Below are 24,377 nucleotides of genomic sequence, written 5' to 3' on the forward strand. Positions count from 1 at the left end.
ACACCAATTTACTCTCTTGTTTATTACCTTGTGATATTCCAGGTCCCTGTGCAACTGAAGCAAAACTGAAGCTTGCGGACCTGCAAAAAAAACAAACAATTTAAATCACACATTGATATTGTTCCAGTAGCTACAATGACCAGTTAACTGAATGATCAAGTGCATTTTATATTGTGGAATTGGGTTAGCTGGTTGCCCTAAATCATATTTGAAGGACAAAATAGCTTTTCAAGCTTGTACCTAAAAAATTCGGAAAATACTATACGAAACATGTACAGCATATTTTATTGTATATATGTCATTGTGACAAAAAAATCATCAATTTCATAATTCCTCTTAAATTGTCCTGATCTGACTTACCCTGAAGGAAAGGAGAAACCTTTGCTGGTGTTTTGCTCCACTGAACTTGCAGGAGCCACGGAAACATCAGGTTTGGATGGTTGACCTGAAGGACATGTAATGAATTCAATCCAAATCTGTCATGGGAGTTACAGTATCACCTTGAAATGAAATCTCAGTTTTGAAAACCAGAGAATTATAATTTTGTTTATCCTCCATTATACAGTAGACATATTTTAAAACAGTGCTTACCAAACACAAAGCCTGTCTGTGAGGTGGTTGTACATTCAGCGGACATCGTCTGGATACCTTGAGTAGGATTCTGCAGAACCAGTTTGAAATACACTCAGACCATTGTTCATTCATTTTGAAAGATCGTAATAATTCAGACATTATGTATATCATTTTGTATGTCATTTAAAGAATCGTTATACAACGTTATACAACTTTCTCCCACATCCCAGGTGCAATTAACTGTTTTTCTTTTTTTTACAGAAGTAGTGAAAACAAACTCATGAAACAAACTCCTGCAGTCGGAGATCAGTGTGTTTGTTCTTGTATGAGCCCAAGTTCAGTTTAATGAGACTGATCCAAAGATTTGTGCGAGGAGTTCCCCTTTCACTGTGATTTGTAACATCAACATGGGAAGCCACAGGGCATTTCACACTCATGCAGTTAATGGTCTGTATTCACATGCAGACCTGTTGGCTATCTGTGAATTTTCACAAGTTAAAAGTTGAGTATTTAAATAATGGCCCTTAAAAATACACTGAAGACATTTTTTGTGCATACCATGCTGCTGTAATAAGTTGGAATTTGCATGTGTCTTTGAATTAAATTATCTGTTTGGAAGAAAATCAGACCAGTAAGTCTCTCGGTAAATGTGGCATGGGTGGATAAGATGGCAATAACCATTCTACATATTGTTTCAGAAAGTGTGAAAATGTTTTTATATTATTATTTAATATTATTGTGTCAGGTTTCTGCAATCCTATACATATACTGTGTTTGAGCCATTCAAAGTGTGCTATGAAGTCTGCATTTGTGTAATATGATTTAAGTAAGTGACAAGACTACAGCAACACACAAATGTGAAAAGATGAGGGACAGCCATGTGAGTGATGGATAGAAGATACTCACTCGTTTAGCCTGGGTAGAAGAAACTGCAAAGACTGGATCTGGCGAGCTGAGAGGGAGAGAGAGAGAGAGAGAACAAAGAAAGTGTTCAGTTGCAATCAAATGAAATGAGCTACTTGTGCTTATGAAGTGTATATAAACACACAGACACACACACACACACATAAACACATTGACTCTTGACTGGGAATCATTTGAAGAAATGGCTGAACCATGACTGTTTGACAGAGGGAAAGAGTTCACCATGTTAAAGCTGGATCAGAGAAAAGCCCACTTTCATAATCATCTTACTCTAACAATGCCTTACTTTGCTTATTTGTTATTGTGAGCAGACTTTATTTGGCAAAGCCCGAAGGAGAAATGGTCGACAAAAATATCAAGCAATAAAGTGGAGCATGGTCCAATGAGGCAGAAAGAGTTAGGTGCAGGAGACAGCGAGTGGATCATGTACGGAATAAACAGCCGAATGAAAAAAACACGAAGAAAGTAAAGTAAAGAGGATGATGGAATATAATCACAAACAGTGCTGTCTCCTTGTTTTCTTTTGGCTCCATTCTCCAATATGCTGGTTTTTACATTAAACCTATGTTTCATTTAAAAGCGAGTGTGCTTGTGCTGGAGTAAAAAACAATAAAAAAAAACATTAATAATTAAATATGAGCTACATGTTATATACAACAATAATAAATGCAGTAGTTTTAGGTTTGAGGTTTAAAAAGGAAGGAAATTATAAAACTAAATTATGAGCAAAATGAAAATATGACACTGATGTCATGATTGAGGAATCAAGCTGGGATGCAGAGGTATGGCGTCGTCAAAGACTGCTAACCTCTGCCGGTCATGTTCATTGGCTAAGAATAGGTGGAGTCATTGACCTGACAGATCTATGGTGAGGGGAGACACTCAAAACGAACACTGGACCTCTAGAGGACTCATAGTGACAGACTGTCTACTCACTGAATCCAAAATAGATTTAGTCTGCAATTACAAACATGATTCAACGCTATAAATATAATATGCTTAATATTAAACAGCAAATATACAGGAGTGATAATTTGGACATGGCATATCTGAAAAAGCTCTTTATTATTCCAAACCGCATCAAAAGAGAAGTTGCAAAATCCAAAGTAACATTATCTGCACCATTCGCACCAGACTTAAAGGTACCAAAAAGATAAATCAAAGACTGCAGTAAAACTAGCTGGGAGCGGTCTCAGTCAGTAACACACACACACACACACACAGAATACACATCCCTGATCATATGGATAATGCAAGCAAAGAGCTTCTCAGGGCAAAGAAATGATATATTTTCAAATGGCCAAGTCAGCCACCTCAAGCGAAATGTGGGATTTTCAGCCTTCAGTTGTTTCTTCACCAAGAGAAAACCATGTTCAAACACACAGCACCTTAAGGCTGCTGCAGAAAAAGCCTGGCAACACAACTCAAATTTTCCAGACATCAGGTAGTCACAGACAGCAACTGATTTCCATCCAAGGACGAAAAATAAATTCTTCTTAGCTCTTTTTCTTACTTTGTCCAATGACTTTTGTGTGAGGGGATATTCATAAAAATGGCTCTAATCTACCACCAACTGGTAAATATGTTTTTGTTAAACTGTCCAAACACTTCATGGACCTGTCTGTGCTGATGTAGAATTGCACAGGGATTCAAGAAACAATATCTTACAATAACACAACCATAAGTACAATTCCCTTCATCCAATATGTGTTCATATCTGGATTTTGAAGCACACCTGCTTTTTTGACGCAGTGTCAGCAGAAGTATACATTTTCTGAACTAAAGAAGTCCTTGTACTGTTGCATGTTATAATTCTGTATCATATCTGAGGTATACCTGATGATAGTGGAAACTGGAACAGGAGACCCTTTCTCCTTGAGCTCCTGAACATTGACGACCTGAGGAACTATCTTCAGAGTGGACTCTGTCAAAGAAGCACCGACAACAGCTGGAACACACACAGGATACAGACAGATGAAACTACAGTGTTTTTATCAAAAACAAAATACACTAGAATGAAATGAACATGGCATTGTAATTACATTGAAACCAACAGCTCATTCAGATGTGATGGGGTGATGAGCTAAGACATAAGGCATTCAGAGCCACATATTTTACTCTGTAAGTCTGTGTCTCCCCCTGGTGAATTATAGTGGGCACTGCAACAGGATCTTAAATAAACATCTTCTTATGCAGTGTTTCCTTTAAACACTTAATAATAAATATTCATCATCATTTGAAGATACATAAATAAATCGACTCTTAATTGCAGACAGAAACTGGCGACTGTTGAATCTTTTTCCTACCCATCTTCTGATTGGCCATCTGCCTGCGTAGAGCAGCGGTGGCTGCGGCCTGCTGGGCAGGGATGGTAACAGGTACGGCCCTCTCAGCTGGTGGGGCTCCGTGTTTGACCGTCTTTGTGGCAAGAGCAGTGCTATCAGGCCCGCTGAGGTTGATCTTATTGGTTGGAACTGAAATAGGAACACAGTGCAGCATGTCTAATCATGTTTAATCCTTGTACATCCGTGTTACTTTTGACATGATATAAATAACTTACTAGGGCTGGGTATAGGGCTGAGTCCAAAGCCCATAGCCTGTACTTGGTGAATTTTGGTTAAAGGTGTAGACTGGATTGCTCCAAAGCCAGGCTGGATAGAGGGGGTCCTCACGACAGTGGGGTGACGAGGGGTGGCAAGTGCTTGGGGTATGACAAGGAGGGGCTCTGGCTGTAGTTCCTCCTCCTCTTCCTCCAGCTCCAAGTGAGCAGGGTGGGGGTCCAGGGACTGGGACAGGGTGGAGGTAGAGCTCACATCATCCAAGTCCTCGTAGTATTTAGGGGACAGGAAGGCGGATCGAGACAGGTTGGCTGGGAGAGAATAGATCAAGGAACACTTAATTAATATGTGGTATAGACTTCGAACATTTATCTCATTGAAATCATGGAGTACCATAGATCTTATCATTTTGAAATGTTTGTTGAAGTAAGAGGTCTGTTTAATTTAACAGTACTCTTGTTTGTGTGTAGCAAGTCTCAACCTCTCTCTTTCACTTTGAGTTGAGAGTGTGATTAAAGGTAAAATAGATGTTAATGTTCATAAAATCACAAAATGTAAGCCTGTAAGTCAAACTTGCAAAAGAAGAATGGATGATTATGACCCTTGTTAACTTAGTTTGAGTAAGAGCTGTGTACCTGGTGCAGTTGAGCGGACAGGAGGCATCTGCCCCTTTGACAGGAAGTTGCGTAGCTGGGACTGTTTCACTGGTGAGATCTTGACTGATGTAGAAAAACATCTACAGTTAGTATTCATTAAAATTAAACTAATTCTTTCTATATACAAAAAAAAAACACAGAATGATTCATACCTGGAGATCTGGTTTTGGTTTTGAGAGGGGTAGGGTCCAGTCTGGCTTTCAGGAGAGCATCCCTTAAACTCTCAAGCTCACTTTCCAAACTGCCATAAAACACAGGAACACAATGTTTCAAGTTGCAAAACAACCAAATGTCTTTTAAGAGTAATTCAAAGTGCACTAATACATACATTTAGATCAAATTTGAACATCCCCTGAAGGCTGCCACACCGACAGAAATTAGTGCACCCTTTAACTTATTCATGATGTATGATGATTATGTTAAGAGCTATTACGCCACCCAGTTATGAAAATCCCCACTAATTAGATTTTTTCTGTTTTTTAATAATTTTAAAACTGCTCTAGATGCAAATTGTGGCTCATATACATCATCGTTCACCACAGGTATGTTTAACACTTTTATCCACAAGCTTTTCATTTCCTCCCACATCACTTCCTTACCCAGCAGTTGTTGCTGTCGCAGTATTTTGGTTTGCAGTTGGTGTAGTTGTCTTGTTGTAGAGCATCAGTGAACTGAGGTCTTTAACCAACTGCTCCAATCTGAACTTTTGCTGCTCGATGATGTACAGGTTGTTGGCCAGTGTTGTGAAAAGACCCTCACGCCCTGGCACGGCCATGTGTCTGTAAAGAGAGGAGAGCAAATGACACTCAACCCAAAATCTTTTTAGTATCAAAAATACCATGTAGTAATAGGTAAGTTATACTAAAGTATGTTTCCCAATTGACAAAATACTTAATCGCTTGGCTCATCAGCATATCATTATCATAAGTATCAGGATTTTGAGAAGCTTGTGCAAGAAACTGTTTTTGTAATATTATGATGTCTCCAAATCTCAGAATTTATTTCCTTCAACATAACCCTAATACGCCATCAAATGTCTTTTGTGCCTACTTCAGCTTTTTCTTCTTCTCCAGATGTTTCTCCCATTCCACATTCAACACATCGTTGACGTCTTCCACAGCAAATGTAACGTACTGGTACAGTCTGCGAATCTCCTGAATCCAGGAAAAAATAAAATAAAATAATTTGTGATGCATTTATACAAGCTTTAAGGGAACGTATATGTGTCCACTCATGCAATGATTTGAGTCATCCCCTGTTCCATGTGTCACCTTGAGTCGTTCCTCACTGCGTGGGTCGAGAGGTTTTTTGTAAAGCAGCTGTCTGTTATTTTTGTCTTTGCTCAGCTCACTCTGGGTGATGGCTTCTTCTGCCCCAGCAAAGCCCTCCAATAAGGTTGTCTTCAGAGTCCCAATATCCCCATTGAGAGACTGAGAATTAGGAAAAGAAAAAAAAAAGGTTGGATGAGGACAGGACATGTCGTACAATAAATTCCATAGAGACCATAGATATGACACTAAAACAAAACAACAAAACATGCACTGTATGACGCTGCACTTTTGGACAAAGATCACATTATAATTCTGCCGATACAAATGATTTAAGCATCATAACTTGGTCCTCTTTGAAGTTTTCACTCCATGTGATCAAGAAATTAATAAAATCATTTTGCTTATTTTGTGCATGTCGGTGCAGGCAAAAATAAAAATGTGTCCATGCAGAGAGAGAGATTTCTTTGGGAGAATAGGCCTCAGCACCGCATCGACATCCAAACGACTCCAATGTGATGACCATTCATTTGTGGAAGCAAAACAAAAATGTTTTGCCTTATTAATTTTCAAGTTACAAGATTATATGTCAGATAAATAAATTGTGATAACTTGAGAAACAAAGATGCAAAGTGCTGTAACAATGATAGGAACCACTGGAGTCATTTGTGTGAAAATGGTTTGAAACAACTTTGATGTTTAATGTCAATTTGTTTTAGGAATGGTTTGTACAGTGCTGAATTCCTGAAGAGGAAACACATCACATACATCAACAATATCCATCTTCTTTGTTCCATCATCTCACCTCTGTAGTTTCCTTGATCTCCAGTGTGAAAATATGTAGGTCCTCTGACTCCTTCCTCAACTCCTTCATCTCGTCATTGGTGCCAACCTTGAAATCAGCTCTTGCACTTCTTGCCTTAAGGTCATCCAGCTCCTTCTGGAAGTGTGCAATCTGATGACAAGACAAAGACACGCTGAGTTATAAAACAATGTAAGGAAAAATTGTCCATACAGCCCTAGTTTTGATGATGTGGCTGATCTGTGTTTATGTACGCAACTGTCAGTTTATGTGGTTTGTATGGTGCAATCAAATTTCATTTAATTAAATCATCCGTTTAATTTCATGATATGCAAAGCTCCATTCAGTTACCAACTATTTACCAACTACCAACTATCTTTAACTTTAAATACGCTGCTGCAGAAGGAACTAAAAGTCCCAGTGGCACACATTACTTTAGTGTGGACTGTCTCACCTCTTCCAATATACCAGCCATGATGTGATCCGACTCTTTCTTTTGCTGTGGCTGCTTCTCCACGGCCTTCACAGGTGCCACAGGGGCCTGAACAGGAGAGAGAGATAAAATACATCAAAACCTTCTGTTCAAAGACAGGAGGAAAAAAACAAACACACTTGGTTGTCATCTACCTCCAGCAGTTGGTTTCATATGAGTATGCTTTTGATAGTAGCAACTCCTACCAGCACAGTTGCACTGACATCCAACATCTTGTCAGATCCATTACCATGGAAATCTTGCATGTTTTATCTCCTCTGTACGCTTTTTTTTTTCATTGCAGTCTTGTGATTGTTATTAGCTAATTTTATTTTTCTGTGATCAGTTCACTGCATACCATGTTAGCAAATTTAAATACAGGACCAATAAGCTGTCTGAGGCTGATGTGTTGCTTATATAATGTAGCTGAGCTGAGATACCGGTTCTCCTGTAGTATTAGAGGACAGGAAATAACTGTAGCTCATTTTATGCTAGTTTCACAGCGTCTTCCCTTTAACTGTTCAGCATTCCATGAGCTGACTACCAACAAAACTAAAAGGAATCTATTTGATACCTGAACAGGAAAAAAAAAAAAAACGTAATGATAGACAAACAACCTGTGGAGCTTGGATTCGGCTCTGGGCAGCAGGAGTCGGTTTCTGGACAACTGTGGGCGGCGTGCTGGTTTGAACTGGACGCACTGGGGCTGAGGTACAGGCAAGAATATTAGAATCACACTCTTACTCATGAATACTTCAGAATTAAAGAATTCATTAATGTAAAAAACAAGACTTTCTCACTAAGTACAGCTGGTGGCTTAGCGACTGCAAGTGGAGGGGCGGTCAAACTACTGGAATTGGAGACAACTGGTTTGGGTATTGGAGAAGTGAAGGAGAAAGACTGTGGGGCTTGTGCTGGGGTCTCCACTGCTGAAAACCTAAGGAAAGAGAAGATGGATTTGTATATATTTGTAAACATACAAACATGAATGTGTCAGTCACGATATCCTCTTGTGATATATCGGTACCTCTCATTCAGATTCATTTTCACTGTGGGTGGGGAGGCAGCAGCAATGCTGTGAAGGGCTGGAGCTGGAGCTGGGGCCGGGGCTGCTACCGCTGCCGGTTTGATGGAAGGCGTGCTGATGGAAAAGGCAGACGGTGCTGAGGGAGTATCAGAGGGAGGTTTGGAAGCAAAAGAAAAGCCTGAGGATCCTGAGCCAAAGGACATGGATCCCCCCAGGGAGAAAGCTGAAGGGGCTGAGGTGGAGTTGGTAGTTGGGACAGAGAAAGTGAAGGCCGATGAGGACGATGACACAGGAGCTGTTGTTACAAAGCCGAACCGAGCAGCAGAGGAAGAGGCAATGGGAGCGGCAGGAGTGGGAGCAGCTGCTGATGTTAGACCAAGATTTTGGAACACCGCTGGGGCAGATGGAATGGCGGCGGCAGCAGCTTTTGGTAGTTGGGCTGCCAAAGAACCTGTGAATAGAAGGAATATTAGGTGTCACTTGATCTCATCACATGTTCAGCAAGTTTTGTCTAATTTTACTACTGAAATTAGCCTCAGAGATTAGAATAAGTCCACATTTTTCATGGTGGGTTAGATGCAACCACATTTCTATCAGACTTCAAAGAAGTTTGTACAAATGTTGACAAGCCTCTTTCTGAATTACTTTGGATTGGTTAAAAACACTGGTCTTCCAACGTCAGAGAAGAGTAAGCATTTCACAGTGTTGTCAAATCTGACTACATGATCAAAACAAGACTGGTCTCATGCCATGAACAATTGTGAATATAAAATGAAAAATTACTAATTGTTCAATTAAAAAAAACTCTTCCACAAACAGAGTAATCAACAGAAGCTGATTCTTATTAGTATTAATAAATAGTACTTTCTTTCCAAAGACTTTTCAATTCTTTTCTGCCGTCATCACCACTAGACTCACACCCAAAACAACGTCTTGGTCCTATCTTATGATGTGAATTGCGATAAGATCTTCAGCCGTGTATAGTCTTAGAGCTAAAATTTTATACAGAATTAAAGTCATGGTTAAGATAAGCCTAATGTGGGATAAATTTAGATGCGTTATTTGACTGGTCTCTGGTTGTTGTGTAACTTGCCACGTGTGTGGTCCAACCCACCTCCATAGACAACTGGTGCCTGCTGCACACGAGAGGATAATCGGCCTGATTTTGGGTCTGATTCAAACCCGACGATTGCAGGGACATTTTAAGGCTGATCTGAAAATGATCTAGTTTAATGATCCTGTAATTTGAGGGTTTCACAGATATAATCTTAATGTCACCAACTGGACACTCCAGTTGTATCCACAGAAAAGTGCAGCCAGCTGATGACGCTTGGAGTCTAACTCCATGTCGGTTTTTATTATGATGTCACGTTTGATCTCGCAAGTTTCTGAGAGTTTCCAAGTCTCTAGAATTGCCACTCAGAATCACTTGTTTGTTTAAAATGTATAATCATGCGATCATAATTTCTTTTTAATCAGTTACATCTATTGTTATAGCTGTAGTTTCCCACATTTATATGGCCTCTAGTTTGCAGCAGGCACAAGGAGAGGAGGATACTAAACTGCACATAGAAAAAAATAGATCACATTTTCGTATGACCAAGTTCGTCAACAGCCTATGATAGCAAAACACCAGGAAATGGAAAAACTGTCAAACACTACTTAATTATCACTGGAGGAAACATATCATTGCCAGGTTTGTTTGTGAATCACCATGAAACCCTCTTGACAACATTTAACACTAAAACATCTGTCCCATTCACCGGGTGTCTTACCTAGATTGGGCAGTCTCTCCCCCTCCAGAGGGAGAAGGCTGGGGCGTGAGACCAGCTGCTTCACACCAGGATTGAGGTTGAGCAGAGCAAACGGGCAGAGTAACCCCTCCGTGGATAGCATTAGCATCGTGGGCGCTGGAGGTAAGGTCTTCTCATCAGCTGTGAAAGAAACAGAATGTGGCAAAAGATATTCAGAGAGAAATTGCCTACATTACATACAGCAAAACATGTTCATCATTTCATGCAACATACCAAACACATAACTGTTACACACACTAACTCCATCGTTCTATCATGCATAACTCCCCAATTTCCTCCTTCTAAAACACATTTTCCACAGAGCACAGAATCAGGGAGAAATCTCTGCAGCTCTCTGGTAGGACACTTTGTAGAAAGATTATTAATTGAGAGCCATATCTGTGTGCAATCTCCATTGGACGGTAATAAGACTTTTGTGAGAAATTTCGATCTCTGCACAGCTCCCAATTCACACCGCTGCACAAGGAAAACGATTAGCAGCAAGTGCTGTCTGCTCTCTATGGGTTCCTCTGTTTGTGACAACAAACTGCGGTTTGTCACTTTAATCATTAAAGTCTTGACGGCATTTGAGCACAAAGACTGTATGTCAGTGCCGAATTTATCCCATTAACCTTGGTCCATTCTGGCCTCAAGTCGTTAAAATGAGCCAGATGCGAGTGTTTCGCTGAAAAAGACTACTGAAAAAGACTACTGACCTGTCCAATAAATAAATTCAATGCTGCTGCTGAAGCCCCCCACAACTCCTTCCTGTTCTTCATGCTGTGGCTACGTTCATTCGACACATTTTTTGTTTCAAAATGCATCATCTCTGCTATGGATATGCCTCTTGTCCACACAACTCCGGAGTTTTAGGACCACTAAAACTGAGAGGTTTGGAAATGATGACGTAGAACAAGAGCTTGCTGATTCCGTCGATTCGGTCACAACGCAGCTTTCGCAGATTTGTCAGGCTTCTATCATATGAGCATCTTCCGTAAACAGCATTAGCCTCAACTACCAGTGTAGAACGCAACGTGGATAACGTGTTCCTGACAGCTGTTGTCCATTTAAATTCTACAATGTACAAAGAAACGGTTTACATGAGTTGGAGACAAGCTATTATTCCTTTATAGGAAAACTCTCTCTACAAACAACAACCAAATGCTTCCTGTTTACCCCGGCACGCAGTTGCCCAGTGTACCTGAGTGGTAACGTGATATATGTTTTCAGAACTGTTAAAATGGACAAGGACTAAAATGATTACAGAGCCAAAACACTTGTGTGGACAGAGATCACTTTAAAAGCAGAAGTATGGATGTAGCCCAACTTTCCAAAGTCATGCAGGTTCAGACTGGATTTTCCAAAAATGGAAAATATGGTCTGAACTGACATGTAAACGATAAAACTGAATATTTGCGTCCTACATTAATGATGGATTAGTTAGAGTTGATACCAGTTGCTTCAAATACACGAGTAATGTATACAGAACACTTTGTCCTGGTTGTTCCCTCTACAGCTGCGTCTCATAACAGCAGTGGCTGTTCTTTTTCAGTCCATCTCAGTGTTGGATTACCTACCTCTAACTCAACTCTCTAACTACATTTTGCATCTACTCTATATTCATCCTGTTATGCAAGTATATTTGTATTCTATTTTCTGCATATATTCAAACAAATTGAGAAGATGACAAATATTGTCTTTCACACAACACAAAATAAGCCTGCAATGAAGAGAACAAACATAGAAAAATGCAGCCTCTAATGTTTAGTTTCATCTCGGTTATGAAAACTACAGTTTGAAAGATAGAAGCAAAGAGATAGAGGGTGAAAGAGAGAGCGAACAGAAGGGAGAGGCACACAGTAAACCTCATCAGCATTCTGCAACAGGATTGTCTGGGCTTTGTTGTTTGTTGTGGTCCTCTAGCTTGTCTGAACCATTTTAATGAGCAAATTTTGTTCTCCTCTCCACAGATAACGCTCCCGTTACTCTCCCTACGCTTCCCCTATCTAATGTCTCACTTCCGATAAAGGTTTTGATCTACTACAATCATGTCAAAATACTGCTCAAATTGCAGGTTTGGTTTTTATTTTTTGCTCGATGGGGAGGGAGTTCTTAGAATGAGCACCGAGAGATGTGACTAGACAGCAACGGCAGCTCTACGTGAATGTCTGACAGACTGGGCCAGTTAAGATTAAGCAGTGTTCTGAGACGGGGCTTATCACTATTCTTTACACACGCTGCAACAGAACACTGCAGTGGAGGCTGTGTGCACAATGAAAACCTGAAATTGAAAGTTAACTTAGATTTGACAGAAACCCCCCAGATCTTTAATATGCCGAACATTTTTTTGTAGGTATAACAAACTGAGAGTGCCATAGTGCTTTGAACTTATTTTTTAAAGAACCAGAAAAAAATATGTCTAACAAGTATCAGTATAAAAGCATGCATGTTCATTAAAACCAGCTGATTGAGGTGGGTGGTAACTGAGCGCAGAACTGTGCACAAACCTTACAAAACTAGTTTAATTTACTGCAAACCATCCATTCTTCCAATTAACTATTTTGTGAAACACCTAGTGCATTCAGTGAGCCTTACAGACATTAATCACATTTACGATAATGACAATTTGAAAAAAAAAAGTGGTGTCCAAAAGCGCATAGATGGCAAATGCAAGGAGGAGGGATCCAATTTAAAATTGTTGGGGTGGGAAAGGTTGTGAAAGGTTGTGATTTCAGTTGAATCATGACTTCGAGCAGAAATATGTCTTGGTTCTACTAATTCTGTGCCAGTAAAACTGATTTTTTTATATTAAAAAAGCGATAATGTATATAAGATGTGGTGTATTTATCAGAAACCCATTTTTTAAACCATTTTACAGATGAATAATCAGATGGTACAGTGCAGTCTGCATAGGTTTCTTATGCAACCAAATTATGTGATGGGGAAGCCCAGAGGTTACGCTGACTTGACATGGAATCCTTTAATTCTACTGTGAAATCATTCAACAACAAACATTCACAGAAAGCCAAGACTTTTCCTTACAGATGTAGATCTCCTGCTGGCTGGTGTAGTCTATGGCGAAGCCGAGAGGTAGAGTGTCTTCATTTGTCTCAGTCACTGGAAGCTCAGCCCGACTTGCATCTTCCAGAATCCAAAGTTCCCATATCTAAAAGGACGATAATTTGTGGACATCAGGCTACAGACATCTAGTGTTTTTCCATCAGACCATATAGTGAGAATCAAAGCAAATCCAGACTATGAGAATAAAATCAGTTTCGGTAAAACACATAGGATGCAAGTTTACCTTTGCTTTAATCAACTTTAATTCAAAAAAGTAAGTCTTAGTTTACCTTGTCGTCTTGTCTGGCTATGACGCTGACCTCAATGGAAGCTGCTGATGCTGCAAACACAAGGTCCCTGAAAGAAATCAACAATGAAGCAAAACAAAACGTTAAACAAATTTAACATGAAATCACAATAAAACCAACACAAATGTTTGATGTCAACAAGGATTTTGGGTACCGAAATCTTGACCACAATCTTTCTTACCAGTCCTCCACATGGCTCAGGAAGTAGTGGTGTAGCCGTTCAGTGCAGCTGCCATACACCGTGTCACTAAAGTTCAGATACTTCGTCTCCACCTTCTCATCCTTTTTCTGTAAAAATAAAAGGGCATCAAATTTAATTACTTCAAATTTGTTATAGTACATTAACAACAGATGACACCTCTGTGTGGTGGAAACATATTTCAGCAGCTTTATAAATTCTGATTTTATGATTAAAAGAATGTCCCTACAAATACTGAGAAACATATGCATTCACAGGCGTCCCACGGACAGCAAGTTAAAATTTCATAGTCTGTGACACACCTCATATAAACAAGAACTTGGATAATGAGCTGTTAAATGTGAGCCAGGTAGCATTCGTGTACATTTCAAATACATATATGGTAAAAAATGATCTACTGAGTTAATGAGTGAGACTGCGCTGAAGGAGTGCAACCTGACAAAAAAACCAAATGTGATGAGGTGATCTGTATGTTGCTGTAGACCGTGTTACTCACAGGGAGGGAGATCAACACAAGCTCGGGAGGGGTCTCAAGGGATCCATCTGCAGCAGCATATACCACTGCAAACACAAAGGTTTTCAGCCACAGGACATCCAGAGCTGAGAGAGACAATGGAGAAAAAAAAGTTAGTCACAGATGAGATTTAAGCACAGTGATAAAAGTCATACAAACTTGAATTTTATAGACACATGGTTGTTTCACCTTTGACAGCATCATCAGGGGAAGAAGTGTAGAAGTGTGGACATGGGATCACTTTCTTTTCCTCTAATGCCTTTTGAAAAGAGGAGATAATCAGTTATTCATCTTGTCAGATATTGAGTGCTGCATCTCATAGCGAGCGCAAAGTTTTTATATTTTTGATTACAGTGAATTAGCTTCACTTACTGGTGTGTACTGACTGACTGTGGCATTCATTTTTCCTGCAGCGACTTGTTTTCCTTTTGGACTCCAGCAAACTGTGTGAAAACAACAAGTACACGAACAACATTTAAGCCACAGCAGAGATACGGAGTAGAGGTAAACTCAACTGATACACTCAGTCTCACTCACTGCATGTGATACCACTGGATGCGGGTAGCTCGGCCTGCACTTTGACACTGTCTGTAACATCCAAAATCATCATGCTGCCATCAGACAGACAGGCAGCCAAAGTGGACGCCTGAGCAGGATTCCACTTGAGGTCCAGCACCACAGTGCCAGAGGGAGCGGCTGCCTGCAGCGATGCAAAAGGTAACTTCTGTTGTCTTGCCTAGAAGAAAGAAAGAAAGAAAAAATGAGAATTCAAAGGGTCAAATTCTTGGTGACTAAGAATACTGAAATGTAATTGATTATTTTAACTATCTAATAGAAACAACCATGAGCATGTCAGGATTTTCTTCACATTAGGAGCAAGTCTGCAGCTGTTGACACGATAGCACTGAATAACAATGTAGGCTTCAAACAGACATTCATTTGTTACAGAGATGCATCAACTCAGTACCACAGATGAGAATGCAGATAAATTTTACCCTTATTTTTTCACAGGCATTTCCTGTTCTGAATTGAAGCTTTAGAGCAACATGTTCATGCACAGTAAAGTGAAAATGGCAAATAGATCTTGGCTCTTTATGATTTTTGTAGAACCTGAAATAACAATTATGTGTGTCTCAAAAAATGATGAAATAATCACCTTGTTAATGAAGGTGCGGACATCGTAGAAAGTGAGGGATAAACCCCCCGCCTCAGACATGCCACATACTGACAATGTAAGTTCATCACAGCTGAGAGCTAAGTGATGCACAGCCAGTTCCAACGTCACCTCGGCCAACACTGGTATTCCACTGACTAGAACAAAGAAGAAGATTGGAGTGAATTGTGAGTAGGAGAGCAGAGTGGAAATGATGTGAAAAATGCATGATAAGTAACGATAAAGGAGATGACAATGCAGTGTGATAGTGAACAGATATATTTTAAAATGTATATCTTGTACAGTTGTATTCATACCTATTTCATTGGAGTTGCCATCAACTTTATCAGCAGCCAGGATATCATGTGTCAGGTAAACTTTGAATGTTCTGTTGAGCCCAACGTAACTTAAACCATATCTGTTTGAGATGGTGAGCAGATTGGATCTTTCTTTAGGCAAATCCCCAGGAGCATCAAAGACTCTTGCTTTCTTCATCTGACGGAACTGAAAATCCTAAAACACAAGGAGAAGCACTCTTTGTTATTTCATGGTGAAAAGTTAAAGGTGGTACAAAAATATGGCTCCAGCTCAAAAACTGCAACTTAAACTGAACAGAAGATGAACAATCATATACTATAAACATTCTTTTTCTCACTGCAGGGCTTGTGCCCTTTGATACGTAAGGACCCAGTTGAGCGATTCCACACTTACTCACAGAGGACATTCAAGTTATTGTAATGGTTTAGTTTGAAAACCTAGGGCTGGACCATATAACCACAACTTATATCAAGAAGAAAAAATCATCAGTCAATCCAGATAATTACTACACTAAAAATCACTCATTATTATAACTTTTGAGTTAAAAGACATATTTTTGCTCCCTGGTGAAAGTTGCAATATTAAACCGTCCTTTACGGGCAGAGAACGACAAACTATTGATAAACAGATTTTCCAAATCTGAGGAAGATAAATGATGTGTTATATCCTCACTATGATTACACAATTCATAAAAAATATAGTGATAATACTTGGACTTTTGTTACAATGCTATTGATGTAATTATATTGCACTATTTAATGATATTGCCCATATATATAATGATATAGCCCAGCTCTAAAAGAACTTGCTGCAAAAACTTCTACTGAGACCTTGGAAAACCCTACAGCTCTAATCCTAAACAAAATCAAAATTTGATTGCAGGGAAGTAGGATATAAAGGAGGATATAAAACTAAAATCGTTTCATATTAATTCTAAAGTGGAACAGGATGAGTGCACATGAAATCATTCAGCTACTTGTTCCATGAATACATGCTGCAAATTGTCCTTGTGTCTTTTTTCAGCTTGGGAGAATTAGATTAAACGTGCAAATGATCACAAAACAAGGACATTTAAAAGCCAAGCATCAAATACTCAGAACCAAAAAAGTAGCTGTACAATTTCGCAAGGTTCTGAGCATTTAATGTAAGTTTCACTGACATGAACTAGGACATGTTCTTACATCTGGGTTCGTTGACATGTGATGACCCAGTTTGTTGACACATAAGACAGCTCACTGTCTCTGACACGGGTCTACGTTGTCCTTCTGCTTGACTCGATTATTCTGACACCGTAAGTGCGCAGAGCCTCAAATCGAAAGTTGGGACTAAATCGAAAGTTAAAAGGAGCAGTGCTTGATTCACGTCAGAGTCTGCATGCTGAAGTGTTTTCGCTGTGATGCTACATGAACTACGGGTCAAGGGTGTTTGTCGGGTCCATTCTACACACAAGCGATTGTTAGTTCACCTGTCATCAAATCAAACGTCAACGAGCACATCAACATTAATGCTAACGACTACCAAGCTAGCATACGAATGTGACTGAACGATAAGTAAACGCTGCTTCTTGAGAGGCATTGAAACATCTCTCTTCCACCATCAGTGAGGTCCGGTTTATAAACGTGGCTCTGTGAACACCTCCAGGTTGCAGTGAAGTTAACAGAAGACCTAAAACCCACCTGCTAGCCGAGGTGCTAAAGTTGAGCTAACCAGAAGCACGGGAGGTGAACTGGCATGGTGCTAACAAACATTAGCTCAGACATGCTAACCCGTCGTGACAACAGAGCCTACCTTCATTTCCCTCTCGTGAGGAGAGTCCGTGTCGTCGCTCATTCTGACGGAGAGCGGCCGCTGCTTTACAAGCAACCTGCAGTTTCAGAGTGTTTCTCTCCGGGTGTGGATGTGAAGCAGATTCTCGTTGAGCCACATTGAGCTGAAACTCGGAAACTGTACACACACACGCCGCGGCGCGTTTTTTGGTAAGAAACCTACGTCAGAGCTGCGCAGGACGACGAGTCGACGTCAGAGCGTCCTGAGATCACCGAGCAATGGATGTGTTCTAATAAGCTGCATGGATGAGCACACCTTCTCAACAGGGGGGCAATATCTGGTTTACTGTGCCATGAAAATACACGTATGGCTCCAAGCCATAAGGATTTGTTAAGAAACACTATTTACAAATTCCCCAAATATCACTATAACCAAGTTATTACTCCCCTCATCCGTCCGGATGGGATTAATTCAGTTTGACAATAAAAGTGAGAGGGGACATTGTCACTTAATGGCATTTAAAGTAATTGGCCTCATAATTACTTTTCCCTGTATACTCATATAACTAAGATCAAATACATCGGGATATCATGAGAGCAATCATTAACGATATCATAAACTCAGTAAATTAATATCTAGAGGTAGAAAAAACATTTTTGTGACTTTACAAAATAAAATGTAAATACTAGATATTAAAAAGTTATATTTAGTCATTAGACATAATTGCATTGGCTATTGACAATGCCTTTATGTGAACTTGTATGTACTTGAATGTACTAGTGTATAGTCATTCTAGCTAGGTATCACAATCAGAAATATGCATTATTTGTGTCTATTTTTCAATAACTTACAAATTTCCCCACAGAAAATGAGTTTGGATACATTTAAATCAAATACATTTGATTAAATTATCATTTTTTATATATCTTAGCGGAGGTTCTCATACCATTATTGAGAACTTATGAAAATAATAATGATCATTATCATAAATTTTAAATTTACATTTTCCACATGAAATCAAACTTCTGCCAGTATAATGAGTGTTCCAGTTGTTCGCTACATAAGAAAAATGGGGAATTTTCAAATGGGATTCTCTGGTGTAATCCATATTTGGACAAGTGGCCAATCTGCTATGGAGACAAAGCCATTTTAAAGAAATAACTTAATAACATTCAATCAGACAAAAGACAGCTGAGGACAGTGTATGGTGAAGTAAGGACTTTTATTAGAAAGCAGATTTTTCTGTATTGCATTTAAAGAAATCATGTACTCTTAGACTACACAACCAAAACTGGTGGTGGCACACAACCATGATGGGAATGAAACGTAGATTCTTATGCAACGTCAAAAGTGGCAACTTGCATTTTTTCTTGTTGTATATATTATTGATGCTTGAGTCGGAAGGCGCATAAACATTTTCAACATTTTGTCATTTTAAACATAAAGCAGTTGTCAACACTGTAAATGTGCCATCCCAGTTTTCCTGGTCCAGGCCCTGTTGATATTGAAGAACATTACCATGATCAATGTGTCAGGTTGCATGATAAGACCCTCTTTTTTTGTCATATTTGGACTGTTGTCCACCAAGAATTTACCAATGAGCCCAAACTTGGGGCTGAGTTCGACCCACGTTCGTCAGAGCATTACAGATATGGTCCATTTCAACATGGAACAGCTCTGTTCACGAAGCACCAAGGTATCAGTCAAACTTCAGTCAGTCCTTGTTGCAGAGACACACACGTAATAAGTATAGAAGGCTGGGGTTAACATCATAATGTCCCCCGACTCTGGGAAAGAGTAAGCGAGCAGAGACCAAAGCAAGCTGGAGAAAGACAAAGCAAATAGCAAGAGCACAGCAACTCATGTCAGATCTCCCATAGTGCACTTTGAGTCTCATCCCATATTCTGATTGTCAGCGCTCTGAACACATGGCTTTAAAAAGTTGCGTTTCCCCCCTCGTTCACCGAACCCTTGGTCGCTCTTTACGGTTTCCCTCTTTTTCTTTCATTTTTCTAAGTAGTTCTAAAGTGCTGGCATTATATTCAAGGACACACACATACACATACTGTATAAACTTTTAGTGCATTTTCTGAGTCTGCTGAAGGTTTCAATGCACAGTCAACTGGGTAGTTATTCTACGTATTCCACTCTTTAACACTACTTTGTCGTCGTTATCACAAGAGGTGATAAATCTTTTTTACGCAAAAACATTCAATAAAAGGCAAGGGTGTGCGGTAAAAATACAAACCCTACTCGTCGCAAGAGTCTTTGTTTGCTAACAGTGACAACAGTTATTCAGCATAAAATACATGGTGCATAAAGATCAGAGGTTTCATCCGGTTAGAACGAGTTTTTCTGAATGGCATGCATTTTATGATACAGGTGTCTCTTTGCATATAAATGTATTGTTTTCAGTCCGACCATTCAAAGAAAGAAAAAACACTATGCCCACATTGTTTTACAATGGGGGATGAAGCGAGCACTATGTAGAGTTTTAGAAAGTAATTAACTATTTATTTGCAAAGAAAATTTGTGTAAAATAGGGTGTTTTCAATCAACAATGCCATCCCATTTCTTATAGTGTGGTTTTCAGATCATGCAGGTGAACGGCAGATATTGTAACATATTTCTGTCACTAAATTAAAGAAACAAAACTCTGCTCTCAATGAAAGAAACATGTGCAAAAAATACATTACATACATTTTTCAGGACTTTTTCAATAGAGCTCTTCCTCCCAAGGGTTAGCCATGACATTCTCTGAGAATTTATTTTTTAGTGCAACTTTATTCTTGTTCAAATTCACCCTGCACAAGAAAAAGAAAAAGACCCCAAGCAGGAAAGAAACAAGGAAAATTAAAAAAATATTTAAAAAAAAAGGAAATGAATGTTTTTGTCAGTGGACAAACTGGAAACAACTATTCAAAATGTGAATATATCAGGAGACATAATGTAAAAAGTCTTATGTATGTGGTATTTGTTTTTCTTGGGTGTGACTACAATAGGAATCTTATGCTAGATTAATTTTTCCTTTCTTTTGGTGTGAGTCCTGGTTGTTTCCGAATGGCTGTTGAATGTATCCAAGTGCCGTAATTCTGTTCAACTTATTCTAACTGGTGATCTTGCACATTTTCTCCCAAATTAACGACACGATCGCAAACACGAAGTCACAAAATAAAACATAAATTGTTACATATATAATTCTACAAGCAAAGTTTCTAAGAAGCCAATTTAGTTTTAGTAAAGGCGGCACTTTGCCAGTCCTTCGTCTAGTTACTCTCTGAACCTACACGTTCACAACATAACATCCACACCCACACAGTCACAGTCTAAGGCACTGCTCCTCACCCCTTTATCACTATTACTGTGAAGTATATCAGTGTTTCCCACTGCATGTCATTTAACGCCTCAAATACCTAAGTAGTTTAAGTAGCACCTGCTTGAAAACAGGCCTTGGATAAACAAATAGGTTTATATTGCAGGGAAATATAAAGAGAGAAAAATAGATTTAATGTATATGACAATTTAACTGCACAGTTAAATATTTATGGTTTAATTTACTAGGGGTGGCATGCTGTATTTTGTAACTTAAAATAATTATTGGAGTTAAATGTGTATGCATTTTGGGGAAGACTGTTACCTCGAATGACAAATAATCACAAGTGCATTAAGGTAGTGGCTTCAACAAGCAACTGAACGCCTTTATTCTTTTATTAGTTTTTTTTACAAGAGCAACTTTAGGAACTGTCGCTTAATAAATTAAAAAATAAGAAATAATTTGCTGAATTTTTAAGAAATCTTCAGTTTTGCGAACACACGTGTCATTTCAACATTAGAGACACAACTGTTGGGATAAAGATAGTATAAACAGTGGTGTAATAAAAGCCTGTACTTGAACCTCGCTCCGTGTCCGCCACAGTGGAAGACCTGTTCAAATAAGTTCTTAAAAAAAATCACAACATCACTAAAGCTTTAGATTAGAACATCATCCAGCCAAACAGCCAGATTAGTTTTATATTATGGCCCATTTGTTTGAGAGTATACAATTGAGGAAAGCAGTGAGTCATACAGATATATAAAAAAGAGATTCAGTATTTTACCATATTCAGTCAAGGCTCAGAGCCCTCACCAAAGCAGTGCTACAGTTTACATTCATCCATCATCTCAGCCATTCTGTCACAGCCCTGTTTTATCGATGGCAGATCACATTTTTCCAACAAAAAAAAAGAAAGAAAAAGAAAAATTGTAAACGTCATTACTATTATAACCTAGTGCAATTTTAACCCTGTGTTTCTTGTGCAGGGCCATCTTAAAGCACCCACCCCCCAAAAAAATAATAAAAAGATTTGTAGAACAGACAGAGAATAATCTGGCCCAACCTTCGAAGTGACACAGCACTGATGTTTCCAATATATGCAGAGGGCAAATATTCTGTATTTTCTGCCTATTATATTTTTTCAACCACAGAATTCCTTGTATTTTTCCCTAAAAAAATGGCATTGGCTTATAATTACTTTGGGGTTAATACATTGACTGGATTCAATAGTCTTTTCTCGTGATTAAATCTCCAGGAAAACTTGGAAAACAGAAATAAACTTTTCAAAAAACAAGAAATAAAGGCTGCTCGGACTGCGTCCTTACATGTGGCAGAAAGCGTGAAAACATATTAAAGAAGAAAAGAAAAATGTCTACGACAAGACAAATACAGGTTTACGTTGCTGTTTGACATTGCCTTGTAACATCCCCGTCCCAAATTTTGTTTAGAAACAGTCATTGTCAGAAAGACCATTTGTTTTTTTTCCCCCACAATACCCAAAATCGAATAAATAATCAGGATGATGTGGAGGAAAAAAATATTCAGTCTTTAGTACAGTCATATTTCGGCAAACTCCTTTGTCTCCAACCTTTAACCTTTGTTTTTAATTTGAGTGCAAATGCAATAAGCCAGCAGAAATTGCTCTTATATGTTTTATTCAATAACTTACCCCCCGACATCCCTCCCACCCCCCTGGGGGACAAAAACAGGACGGAAGCAGGACGCTGTAGTATCGCACCACATCAAGGTAAAACAGTGCCTCTCTATGGCATGTTTTATTTCTTCTACCACTTGGTGTAGTGCACGTCAGTCTCCTCTACCTGTGGTGACAGAGCGCTCTGCACTTAAAAGAAAAAAAAAAAGAAAAAGAATCCAACCAGTACTGTGTCAAACACAGTCACTTCTAGGTAACATCTGAATCAGTTCTAACATGTGTCAGACTGTGGTCTGTGAGAAACGTCCCAGTGAGAAATGAAAAAAGGAGTTCTTTTGCGTAGTGATGGTATCTCGAGGCAACAGTAGCTGTTTTTCATTTCTATGCAGGTTTGTGGCGTTGTTGTTGTTTTTCCGTAATTTCTCTGTATCCGTTGTTTGTATTCATGCATGCAAGCTTGGATTGTAGGGCTTGTTCTTGTCCGTGTATCTTCAAGACAGAATGATAACTGGTAATTGAAAAGGATTCTTCAAAGTTAAAAAGCATTGTTACGTTATTGTATTTTCTTTGAATGGTTTATTCAATGCATTGGTGCAGATATTAAAAGGCTATTATCTTAAATGTGTGCACACGTGTGTGTGTGTGTGTGTGTCTGTGTGTTGGTGTGTGGTAAGCGAGGGCTGTCTGAAGCAGACACAGGCATCACATTGACAATCTAATCCAATGTGTCATGGGAAAGTATGCATGAAAAAACAAGTCCATGTGATAGATTATTAGGTCGATTGCAGAGAAGTCTTTAACTTTCCCAGAAAACCCTCTTTTCTCGTCTTTATCATAAAAATGTCTTCCTCTTTTTAACAGGAAATGAAAATTGTTTAGTTCAATTGTGCTAATTCAGTGCTTGACCTTTAATTGCTTATTACGAGAGCTGTCTCTCAGATTCGTTTCTCCCAAGGTTACATGGGTTTTTTTTCAGAAAACGGAATGATTTTAAAAACCATCATATCGCACTCCGTGAACTGCCAGCAAACAAGTGCTCCTCTGTGCTGCCATTTGTTCTGGTATCAGGCCTTTGTGATATTGCTGCAGGAGCTGAAATACTGAGTATATACAGCACATACGAAGAAGAGGGCGGAGCAGAAATCATTGATTTGCCCGATGTGCTAACGCCATGCCTGTGTCTACTTCCACTATCAATTAAATGCGTGTGTACACAAGCACACGGGTGCGCATGCATGTGTGACAAATTTCTGTTAGCGAGATCTACGAGCGCATCTTGTGTGCTGACGATTCCTGTTGAGGAAGCACAGAGGAGAAGTAAGAGCGCTGGACGAGATGCAAGCAAAAGAAAACAAGGTGTTAAAACAGATTTCACAATGTGTGAGGCAGCTCCCAACAAGGGACGTTCACTGTCCATTCACCCGCAGACCTTGTTCAAAACTTTCCACTTCCTGCTCCGGCGGCGTGTCTCCACAATTGCCAGCCTCAGCACCTGGGATCAAAGTCGGTGCCCCAAGTGATGCATCAACACCTTCTAACCCAGCTTCATCCTCATCTTCCTCTTGCTCCTCCTGCGCAACCCCCTCGCCTTCAGCCTCAGCTCCAGCTGCCCTGGACCCGGGGCTGCCCTCTGTGAGCGGTGGGTGAGTCCTTAGAGGGTCCTTACGATCTGGATAATACCTTTGCTCTAGGTTCTTGAAGTCGGGCTCGAAAGGGAGGGATACCCCTGGTTGAGAGGCACCCAGTGCCAGGCCAAGACCCACAGCAGCACCCATGCCCATTCCTGCACGGTACACTTCCATTCCATCAGGCAGCATGGACTTGATCTTCGGCAACCATCGCTTGCGCACGCGTCTCGCGTTTGTGCACATGTCGGCAGCAATCACATTCATTTCACTCTCCTTGAAGTTAGGGTTGAAATTCTGACAGTAGACTGTAAAAGAGAGAAAAATAGCAAACTGCATGTGGGCAAATTGTGCTCTTTGGAAATTCTGTCAAATTTAAATGAAATGATCGGG

The 24,377-nt window shown here is 39.5% G+C and overlaps 2 protein-coding genes across 30 annotated transcripts in view; both read right to left on the reverse strand.

Moving 5' to 3' along the window:
* Positions 1-17,612, reverse strand: part of LOC109626228 (inactive phospholipid phosphatase 7) — a 57,783-nt gene extending 40,171 nt beyond the window's left edge. For all 27 annotated transcript variants that reach the window (XR_011239099.1, XR_011239091.1, XR_011239098.1 and 24 more), the window contains exons 1-28: positions 17,414-17,612; positions 15,625-15,820; positions 15,311-15,465; positions 14,692-14,890; positions 14,527-14,597; positions 14,344-14,413; positions 14,137-14,240; positions 13,623-13,729; positions 13,424-13,490; positions 13,116-13,239; positions 10,056-10,214; positions 8,281-8,731; positions 8,054-8,190; positions 7,871-7,959; positions 7,236-7,322; positions 6,785-6,934; positions 5,983-6,141; positions 5,762-5,865; positions 5,311-5,490; positions 4,864-4,952; positions 4,691-4,774; positions 4,058-4,366; positions 3,804-3,971; positions 3,334-3,445; positions 1,480-1,525; positions 592-661; positions 361-445; positions 28-80 (exon numbers count right to left, since the gene is read on the reverse strand). Coding sequence is in view for 15 of the 27 variants with exons in the window: in XM_069513359.1 (XP_069369460.1) it covers positions 28-80; positions 361-445; positions 592-661; positions 1,480-1,525; positions 3,334-3,445; positions 3,804-3,971; positions 4,058-4,366; positions 4,691-4,774; positions 4,864-4,952; positions 5,311-5,490; positions 5,762-5,865; positions 5,983-6,141; positions 6,785-6,934; positions 7,236-7,322; positions 7,871-7,959; positions 8,054-8,190; positions 8,281-8,731; positions 10,056-10,214; positions 13,116-13,239; positions 13,424-13,490; positions 13,623-13,729; positions 14,137-14,240; positions 14,344-14,413; positions 14,527-14,597; positions 14,692-14,890; positions 15,311-15,465; positions 15,625-15,820; positions 17,414-17,455 (3,667 nt within the window). In the remaining 12 variants the exon portion in view is untranslated. The remainder of the gene's footprint in view (positions 1-27; positions 81-360; positions 446-591; positions 662-1,479; positions 1,526-3,333; positions 3,446-3,803; positions 3,972-4,057; positions 4,367-4,690; positions 4,775-4,863; positions 4,953-5,310; positions 5,491-5,761; positions 5,866-5,982; positions 6,142-6,784; positions 6,935-7,235; positions 7,323-7,870; positions 7,960-8,053; positions 8,191-8,280; positions 8,732-10,055; positions 10,215-13,115; positions 13,240-13,423; positions 13,491-13,622; positions 13,730-14,136; positions 14,241-14,343; positions 14,414-14,526; positions 14,598-14,691; positions 14,891-15,310; positions 15,466-15,624; positions 15,821-17,413) is intronic.
* Positions 17,613-18,595: 983 nt separating this feature from the next.
* Positions 18,596-24,377, reverse strand: part of LOC109626450 (nucleus accumbens-associated protein 2) — a 28,941-nt gene continuing 23,159 nt past the window's right edge. For all 3 annotated transcript variants that reach the window (XM_020082414.2, XM_020082419.2, XM_020082418.2), the window contains exon 7: positions 18,596-24,292. In XM_020082414.2, the coding sequence (XP_019937973.2) occupies positions 23,766-24,292 (527 nt within the window). In that variant the 3' untranslated portion in view covers positions 18,596-23,765. The remainder of the gene's footprint in view (positions 24,293-24,377) is intronic.

This window comes from Paralichthys olivaceus, chromosome 18, assembly GCF_024713975.1.
Source record: "Paralichthys olivaceus isolate ysfri-2021 chromosome 18, ASM2471397v2, whole genome shotgun sequence".
Lineage (NCBI taxonomy): Eukaryota > Metazoa > Chordata > Actinopteri > Pleuronectiformes > Paralichthyidae > Paralichthys > Paralichthys olivaceus.